The sequence below is a fragment of the Lagopus muta genome, chromosome 22, assembly GCF_023343835.1.
Source record: "Lagopus muta isolate bLagMut1 chromosome 22, bLagMut1 primary, whole genome shotgun sequence".
Lineage (NCBI taxonomy): Eukaryota > Metazoa > Chordata > Aves > Galliformes > Phasianidae > Lagopus > Lagopus muta.
The window spans coordinates 216,238-225,664 of record NC_064454.1 but is presented as its reverse complement, the minus strand read 5'-3'; the positions used below and the strand labels follow the sequence as shown (position 1 = coordinate 225,664).

Sequence of the window (9,427 nt, the reverse complement as noted above, 5' to 3'; positions counted from 1 at the left end):
GACGTCAGACCATCACTGCAGCGGCAGCAGCGCCATCCCTTCCCCGTGAGCTGCAGTGCAGACGCTGCTGCTCCTCGTGGCTCCGTTCACCCCGCTCTGCCCCGCCGTACCGCTCAGCATCAGGACAGGAGACAGGTCCCGATGGGCGCATCAGCATGCGTGCTCTCGTTTCAGTGCAGGAGGCTGACGGCCTTCGTTAGCCATCTCCTAATTAGAGGAGTGGAACAGGAGGGCCACCTAATTAGTGTGATGCCAGCTGTGCAGCCAGCTGTGTGTTTGGGGGGGCTCAGTATGAGGGGTGGCGTGGATTGGGGCGCATGGATCCTGGCCCAAAGAGAACACATCTGGGCCCCGTGTTTTATTATGCGCTGATTTCATCGCTGGAGAGGAAAAGAGGGGAGAAAAGAAGAAAAACAAGGCCCTGTGGGGCAGTGGAGCAACGTGCAGCGTGTCCCTGCACAGTGATGGATGGATTTGGAAAGCAATGGCCACTGCTGTGCACCCAGCAAACCAGGGAGGAAAGAGAGAGAAGCAAATTCCCAGTTTGCCAGCACAATATCACCAAGATGGGCTGAGAACAGTCAGAATCACAGAATATCCTGAGTTGAAGGATCACTGAGTCCAACTCTGGGTACATGTGAAACTGAGCTTAGCCTTAATTGCAATGGGAGGATGGGGAAGGCTGAAATACACACCTAAAGCAAAAATCCCACAGATGTGACACACACACACAGGGGCTTGTTGCAAAACCACAGGCTTTTTTCATTTCTTCCTTTTTTTTTTTTTTTTTCCACCTTCTGCCCTTTGTTGCCTCAGCTCACAGTTTTTCCAGGATGAACTGAAGCTGCGTTCTGCTGCAGCTGGGCTTGGAAAATGTGAGCAGCCCTGACTGCAGTGCTGGGAACACCAGAGCCCAGTGCCAGGAATCAGGCATCGCGCCGGGACTTCAGAGACCAACGGGAGGGCTGCATCCCTGGGTCGATCACAGCACCCAGGCACTAAAAAGCTCATGCTCCTCTGCTTGGGAAAATTGGGATTTTAGGGCACACAAAGCTGTGAGGGGCAGCACCGCATTCCCCTCCAGCAGCCGCCCCTGTGCGCTCATCCATCCGCGACCTGCAGTGCTGCTCTCTGAGCCGTGCCAGGAAGGGCCGAGCTGCCTTTGGAGCAGTGCTGGCTCTGCAGGGGTGAGGAGGTGGTTCGGGCACGGGCCGTAATTACCCGCGCAAGGAGCAGCTGGCGGGCGCTGAAGGGCTTTTTAATTAGCAGCCAAAGGCAAAGCGGGCCTCAACAGCGGGAAGCTGAAGTCAGCAAAGTCAAGGTGGAAATCAGAGGCCAGTTCTGTGCCAGAGAGAGTAATTAAACGCCAGCAGAGCACGGCACGCGGCGTGAGGAATTGCCGTCACTCACAGACCTTAAATCAGGAGCAGGAGATTCTCCTGTGCTGGGCACCAGAATCCCAGCAGCCGAGCAGCCCCGCTCCTTCCTAATGAGCAGGCAGAGCTTGGTGCAAGGAGGGCTGTCGTCCCAGCAGCCCATGAGCAGCTTTCAGCCCGCTGCTGCCGCTCACAGCACTCCTGATGTGGGGGTTCTCTTGCTGGGATTTAGCACGATCCTCCTGGATGGGATGTGGATCACCTGCAGGAGGAGAGCAGGCAGCAGGAAAATAGTGGGTGATGACATCTCCCTGAATCCCAGCATCTGACCAGCAACAGAGGATCATAGAATTGTAAGGGATGGAAAAGACCACTACAACGATCATTTTTGGTTCGGGGGGGAGACAGCAGCAAAAGCCTGGAAAGCAGCTCTGGCTCACAGTGATTCCTTCCTTCCTTCCCCAAAAATAAACAGGAACTGTCTGGAAAGGCCCTGTGTGGAGGGAGCAGAGCTGCAGTGCTACACCCAGCATGAATGACACTGCAGAGCACCCACGGCCATCGGAGCACCCCCCAGAGGGGCACAGGGCAAGGATGGGGTCTGTCTTAATGATCCCCCCGAGTGCCCCCCAGGGGCACTAAGGGGAGCACAAAGCAAACATTCTGGGTGTATTTCCAGGGAGAAGCCTCACACTTCTGCTTTTAGGGCTTTTTTTTAGCACTTCAGCTGCATTGCCACAGCTTCCTTATTTGTGAGACGCGGCACCAGCAGTGAGGCTTTGGGAACTGCTCACTGCTATCACTGCTATTAAGATGAAGAATCAAATACAAATTCTGTTTCAGGCTCAACTTCAAAATCTCCCAGAGAGCAAACGCTGGTGTTGCATAACTGGGAGCAGAGCACAGGGAGCATCCCAACCCCCCACACCTGGAAAGGAGGAGCCTCACAAGAAGCACAGAAAGGCCAGCTTTCAGTACCACCAAAGTGCTGCAGAACTCCTATTCCTAGAAAATAGATAAAGACTGGGCCAGGGCTTCCTCCAAAAGTTTTATTAATGTTAAAAAAGAATTTAAAAAACCCAACAATTTGTGAATATTGATTCAGTAAAAAATCAACGCCCCAACTCGGTCACCCGGTTTATTGCCACGAAAATGGGATCCACTTCTCGGGGACCTTCCCTCCATGCTGCTGAAATAAAACAAAGTGAAGAAACCACCCTCCCTCCGTTCCCTTGAACAATAAAAAAAGGACAGAAAAAGGAGATAAAGTATTAACTCAAACCAACCGAGGCCTCAGGCTCAGCCTGAGACAGGTGGGCTCACAGGGATAACAGAATCGGCTGGAAGAGGCCCCCCGGATCACTGAGCCACCAACCAGTCAGTGCTCCATCTCCGCTCGTCCCATTTCCGCTGATGGGCAGAAGGGGATCCACCGAAATCCCTGCAGAACAGCTCCGTGGCACAGCCTCACCTCCAGCAGCGCAGCGCCTTGGCGTGGATCGGCTCCAGGAGGTGCATCCCCAGCAGCAGCCCGCAGCCCAGCAGCAGCAGGGCCATGAAGGCCAGCAGCACCAGGCGGCCCACCAGGAAGGTGTCCACGATCTGCGGGCAGAGCACACCATTACAGCCTGCACCCTTTGTGGCTGGGAGAGAAAAGGGAGAACCAGGAAGCTTCTGGGGCTCCACTACATCATCCTGGGTCACAGAATCTTCAGGTGCAAAAAAAAGATTCAAAAGAAGGCAAGAAGGCTGCTTCCAGCATCAGCCCCTCGGTTCTGGGGCTGCCCCAGGGCTGCATGCCCCGGCTCTATTGAGCTGAAGGCACTGGCACACACAGCCCCAGGATGCTGCAGTGAGGGTCTCCTGTGGCTGCCGCGGTGGCTCTCTCAGCGCGTTTCACTTTTTAATTAGCCAATTAGCAGGGCTTCATGCAAAGAGCCCAGGTCATGCATTATGTATGGACGGGGGAAGTCCTGCCCGACCGGGGGACCAAGAATACAAGCCGGCCATCGGGGCCGGCCGACGGGAACAGCGGTGCCCTGCCTTTATGTGCGCGGGTTTCACCCGTGGCAGAAAGAAGAAGAAACCATAAGGATTTGTGGCACGGATCGGCACCAGGAGCAACAACTGGTTTACATCAGTCCGGAACGAAACGCACCTTAAAGCAGAGCGCGGGGGAGCCTGGAGAGCGAAGGGCGGAGGAACGGGAGGGGAAAATCGCTAAGAACCGCTCGAGGGCGGAGGGGGGGAGCTCACCTGGGGGCCCGCGGGCGGCCCCGCACTGCCGTCCTCCCGCGGGTACAGCAGCAGCGCGGCGCTCAGCAGCGCGGCGCACAGCGGCACGAGCAGCGCGGCCAGCCTGCGAGCGGAGCGGCGCGAGGCCTCAGCGGCACCGCGCCACCACCGCGCGACCGCCCGCAGCCCCGCCGCGCGCCGCCCCCTTACCGCGCGGCCCCCGAGGCGCGAGCGAGCAGCAGGCAGAGCAGCAGCGCCAGCGCCCACAGCCCCGCCAGCAGCAGCGCGCCCGGCCCCGCGCCCAGCGCCGTTCCCGCCATGCCTCCGCGCCTTCTGCCTGGCAACCGCGCCGCTTCCGCCCGATCGGCGCCGCCCGCCGCGCGCTCCGCGCTTCCCATTGGCTGAAGGAAGGGGCGGCTCGAGGCCTTCCAGCGCCGTCAGGCTGCCGCGCGCCGTGCGGGTGCGGGCGGTGCCGAGTCCGGGTTCGGTGCCGGTGGAGGAGCGCCCGCGGCGCCCCGTGACGCTCACCGGCCCACCGCAGTGCGCGCCCGCGGGTGGCTTCGTGTCAGCGCCCGAGAGTTCCTCGGGAGGAGCCCCGTGCTCGGCTGGGTGGAAGCCCGTATGCGGTGCTATAGGCGGTGCTTCACCGAGCGCTGCTTGACCCGCGGTTTATTTCTGCTGCTCCTTCCGTGAGCCCCCGCAACCAAATAAAATAAAAGGCAAAACGGAAAAAGAATCGAAGAGGAGAAAAAGCAAATTGTGAATTGGAAAAGATGGGGAAGCAGCGAAAATGGAGGATTTCCACGAGTGCAACTTCGTGGGCGTTCTGCACGGGGACGGGTTGGGGCGGCACGCGCGGGCTGCACGAGCGGCGGTGCTGGCAGGGAGCACAGCTGGTGGCTGCGGCGCTCAGTGCGGGCTGTGCTGCAGGGCTGTGAGGGGCCCAGGCGGGCGCTGCTGGTCCAACAAAGCCTGGAGACAAAGGCAACGAAACGTCCTCACTGTGATTACTGTCATCGGTAACGAATTGTTAATAATGACTGTTGAGTTGTTATATGAATGCTCTTATTACTATTAATTTGTGACCAAATCGCCCACCTGCAGACTGGGGGAGGTGGTTTTGGTGGGTTTTTGGGGATGGAGAGGTGATCCGCTGGGCAGCTGGGGCTGGAGACAAACAGAGCCTTGCAGAGATGCGATTTCCCAGCACTGAGGCTGATGAAGCGTCGGCCCAGCAGGACACGGAGTCACCTTTCTCCAGAGGCCGCAGGGCAGGGCGGGTTGGATCAGAGCTCGCTTGGAAATTAATTGTGTGAGGTACAGGGCAGGGTTGGGATGAGGAGTCTCTCTTGGGGTGATAGTGCACAGCTGTGATGGGCAGCACCGTGCTGTGTCCTGCACTGCACTGGAGTTGCCAACCCGAGGCAAAACGGAATAGCTATGAAACAAGGAAAACAAGAAAGCCTGCCCCGGCTGGACCAGCATGGTTTGGAGCTACTTTCTGCCCCAGAACACGGATTTCATGGCGGTGCCTGCTGGAAATCCCCATCCCGCTCCATCCCCAGTGCAGTGGGCTCTCTGACTCCAAAGATGAAAATGGGGTGAGGCCCAGCAGCAGGGAGCTGCGAGAGGTCGGACAAAGCAGTCGAATGTTTCCCTCAGCACAGCAGAGCAGGCAGAGCAGAGGAGCTGATCCAGAGCCCCTTGCACCACTGTAAAGCCTGCAGTGTGACACTGACTGTGGGCTGGCTTATCAAATATTAGGAGCAGGCGCTGATGCAGGTCTATCCTACTCCTGATTTAAAGACGGCTGAATTGCTAAATATTTTTATTAGCAGCAAATTTGCGGCTTGCTGGAACTAATTTCACGCCCAGTAGATATGGAGCTTAAGCTGGGGATGGCGTTAAATTGCTCTCTGGTACGGGTGCATAAGTCCTTTGGGGATGATGCTGGATGGGAGCGGGTGCCAAGGTCCTTTTGGGGCATCATTTTGGGGTGACATCTCTGGGGCGTGGCTTTGCTTTTGGAGGGGCTAAGCTTGCTGCAAGCACAGAGGGAGCAGGGAGCAAGGTTGGGAAGATGCTCTTTGTGTTTTAGGGATGCATTTGGCATATCTGTGATATTTGGGGCATTGCGAGCGACAGCATCCTGTGGTTCTTCACCACGTCTGGAAAAGGCTTTTCCATCGCACTGCTGCTGTGGGTTGGATGTGGCACAGATGGGGAAGGTGGGCTGCGGGCGGCACTGGGCGCAGCTGGGACGGTGCAGGGCGACGGGCACACGGCGCTGTGGGCTCTGCTGACAGCCACAAATGCCTGTGCTGTGATGAGGGCTGTTCGATCCCTGCCCAGCATCTCCCCAGCGTCACGCACAGACCGGCCGGGGGATGAGTTGCCCTTTTCCAAAGAGAATCACTAATGAAAGAAAGTTAAAATAATATAGGAGAGTTCATAATGGCTCCGGTGGGGATACGGCTCTCTCACAGGAACCCATTTCGTATTATCTTTCTCCTGCTCATGGCGGAAATCAATTTTAATAGCGGTGACAGGAAATGAGGATGTAAGACTTCAAATAGAACAAATCCTGCAACGCTCAGAAATAATAAAATGGGATATGAAGTCACTTTTTAAATAAAAAACTTGATCTTGTCAAGAGAAAATGCGCCTAAAAGCACCCAAACGTGCTGGGCTTGGGGGACAGAAGTGGTTCTCACTGTTGGGTGAAATTTCCCCCACGATCAGCACACAGGCTGAAGCTGAGCTCGGACTGCTTTCTGGGATCTTCTTTCCAGTTAGATCTCATCCAAAGGTGAAGGGGGGAAAAGAAAGCCTGGAGTGGGGCAGCGCTTCACTACTGGGCAGTGGCTGTGCAAAGCCCGGCCTCCATCTGCAGGACACCGTGTGATTGTAACTGAGCTTTTTGCTAGCTGTTATTGTTTTGTTTATTCATTGCTCTTTTATCAGTTATCATTGATTTGATTATCAGTCCCTGGCGCTCTGTTTCTATAGTAGCCCACTGACATTTTTTAACCCAGGGACATTGAGGGTTTGGGGAGCCTCCCGGACCAGGACAGGCTTCTGCAGACACGACATTCCCTAAAGCACATCGCGAGGTGTCCGTGTTGCCTTTTCCCATTGAATAAGAATAGGAATGCGGTCACTGCTTCCATCCTTGCTCCAGAACCTTTTCCAGACACGTGCGATACTGCAGAGCCATTCGATGGAACTCCCAACACTTAACTTTAAGTGGCTCATCATCATTAGATCTTTTGGTATTCCTCGTAATGGCGTTAATCACGGGCCACTCATTAGATTTTAATGTGGCTGTAATATGTTCATCCATTGTCATTCAAGTGCAATTTGGCTCACTGGAAGGGCTGAGCGGTGTCACTGGGTTTGATGGCAACGCCCTGCGTTCCCCTGCCTTGTCAGCCAACAGCCAGGCGCTCTGTGGTCTTCAGAAATTGAACGGTGGGGTTTTCAGAGCCTTTGGGTTTGTATCAGCACACTGGGGACATCTGAGCTGACGGCTCACAGCTTTGTCCCATCACGCATGGGCAGCCCCGGGTTGGGGTCACACCTCTTGGGGACATCCCTGGGCATTCCTGCTCCTCTCCAACCTGATTTTTATTACTGATTGATGGGGGAAAAAAAAAAAAAAGGAAAGAAAAACAGTTAGAAAGAGAAAGGAAGCAAGTCCTTTCTGCCCTTCCAAAACCCCATGATGGCATCCCCATGTTCTCATGTTCTCCAAGCACATCCTTTTATGTCAGCCCTGTGGTTTGGGCTGGGATCTGGAGGAAACACTTCAGTTTTCCCAGGTCCATCTGTGAGTCTCTGGCTGACTCCAGCAGAAGCATTATGAGGCGTTTGGGTGGTAGATGGGGTGCTTTTGGGGAACTTGGGCAGAAAACCAGAAGTTGGCTCATCAAATGGCCTCCTGTAATTGCAGTGCAAAGCCCCAGTCACAGCGGGGGCTGTTAAAAGCAGAACTGAATCTTTGCAAACTTTCATGGGTATAATTTCAGGAGAGATCAAAAAAATGACACTAGCATCGGGATGTAAAGCTACTCAAAATTCAAAGTTTATAGTCCATCTGTCTCTTTGCTTCAGGGAGCCTGTATTAAATTTATTGCTAAATAAAACAAATAAGCCTAGCAAAAATCGGCACCAAAATCTGCATACCCAGATGAGAATTAGCACACGTCTCTTGCTATGATGGCTGATTCTCAATTTGCATCTTTAAGGAGTTGTGACCAGAGCTGCACCTCCTGTGTCCCCGTGGGCTGGGTGAGCCCCCAGCATGGACCGAGCCCAAAACACTGCAGGTTGAGCCCAAATCCACCGGGCTGCAGCAGCACAGAGCGTGGATGGGAACTGCGGCTGGGAGACCCCGAAGGAGCAGCAAGACTTTATTACGGCTGGAAATTAAACATTTAAAAGCAGCGAGTTGGCAGTGGGGATTTTCTAATAAAAGCCATCTCGCCTGCCATTTACCCAGCACTTCCATCCAAAAGGACCCCAGCGCGCTTTCCCAGCTCAGCAAGGTGTCATTAACCCCTGGCCGGCCGATGGATGCCATCCCTCCTCCTGGTGCCTATGGGTTATTGATAAAGCCTTCGCTATACCCCCCTGCACTTACCTGGTGGGGGCTGTTATGTGCGGAACACGCCGTGCCTTGTTTGTTTTCCAGCAGCAAACAGCACTGCTGCGCTGCTGCCACGAACGTTTTGGGTTTGCTCTCCTCTCGTTCCCAGGAAAGTCGTGTGCTGGGATAAAGATAACATCATTGAGCAGTGGTTCTCTGAGCAGTGTTTGTCTGCTGGTGTACCGCAAATGGAGGGAAATCAGAGTAACAGAATGAAGCACAGTTGAAAAAGAGGTAAAAGCTGGAGGGTCCCTTCGTTTCAGCTTCATGCCTTAATCAGTTCTGCCCGTGTTCCTGTGATGCTGAGGTTGCGTTGGATGACAGTGATGGATGACTCTCAAAACTCAGTGGGATTTGGGCAAGGCGTGGGAAAGCATGTGAGCCCTAACTGAGATCCCAAATATCCGGCACCAACGCAGCACCCAGAGCTGCAGGGCCTGCAGGGGGCCGGGAGCAGCCAGCAGTCAGCGTGGTGCGTCGGGCTCCTTGGAGCCTCCTGGGTGGGTTTTGGGTCGGCCATTTGGGGCTGAGCCGTGGCCTCTGCCCAACACCGCACCTCACCCGGGCTCATCATGCACCTCTCACTGTTTTAACATCTATTGCTTAATAATTTACCCTCTCCTCCCTTATACATATTTCAGGGGATTTCAGCATCTCCCATCATGGCGTGCGTCAGGAAATCCAACACCAGCTCCAGTGCAATCTTGGAAGGAGAACTGAATTATTTATGGTAGAGTGGTCAAACGACAGAGAGCGAAGCACCAGGCCTGGTGTAATTTCGTGTCTCCTGCAGCCAGTTATGTAAAAATGTAAATATTACAAGTTATCTGTGTCACTGCTCTTGCCAAATGTTTAATATTTTAGTGAAGTTGCACTGAGTACTCTTGCCACTTCACAGAAGGAACTCGGTGTGCTCTTGAATAAGTGCTAATTAGTTTGCTCTAATTTACAACTTCAAGTGCACAAAACACAGCCTTGGTGTGGGTGCGTGGTGCAAAGTCCCTATTTTTGCCAAAAGGGTTTAATTTTAGGGAGGTTTCCATTTCCTGATGTGGGACGGGGAGTTTTGAGCAAGGGTTGGAGGGGTTGGATTCCCTTTGCAGCATCCCCTATGGAGGAAGTGTATTTGATATCAAAGTGGCTGTACTTGATATGAAATCTGGATGCG

General features: G+C 54.3%; 1 protein-coding gene across 5 annotated transcripts; it reads right to left on the bottom strand.

Moving 5' to 3' along the window:
• Positions 1-25: 25 nt before the first annotated feature.
• TMEM218 (transmembrane protein 218) lies at positions 26-3,957 on the bottom strand. Of its 5 annotated transcripts, none has more exons than XR_007380909.1 (4): positions 3,822-3,957; positions 3,633-3,735; positions 2,663-2,978; positions 26-1,638 (listed from the first exon to the last, which is right to left on the bottom strand). XR_007380909.1 is itself a non-coding variant. In XM_048968348.1 (3 exons), the coding sequence occupies exons 1-3, from the start codon at positions 3,929-3,931 to the stop codon at positions 2,844-2,846; spliced, it is 348 nt and encodes a 115-aa protein (XP_048824305.1). In that variant the 5' UTR covers positions 3,932-3,957; the 3' UTR covers positions 2,501-2,843. The 5 variants fall into 5 exon arrangements, 1 of the variants encoding a protein (XP_048824305.1); XR_007380911.1 differs by having other exon boundaries at positions 2,752-2,978; XR_007380908.1 differs by lacking the exon at positions 26-1,638 and adding an exon at positions 2,501-2,562.
• Between the last annotated feature and the right edge of the window lie 5,470 nt (positions 3,958-9,427).

Coding starts and splice junctions, on each gene's coding strand:
- TMEM218 (XM_048968348.1), bottom strand. CDS start 3,931: ATGGCGGGAACGGCGCTGGGCGCGGGGCCGGGCGCGCTGCTGCTGGCG. Junction 3,736..3,821: donor CGCGCCTCGGGGGCCGCGCG/GTAAGGGGGCGG, acceptor CTCCGCTCGCAG/GCTGGCCGCGCTGCTCGTGC. Junction 2,979..3,632: donor GGCCGCCCGCGGGCCCCCAG/GTGAGCTCCCCC, acceptor CTCTGCCCGCAG/ATCGTGGACACCTTCCTGGT.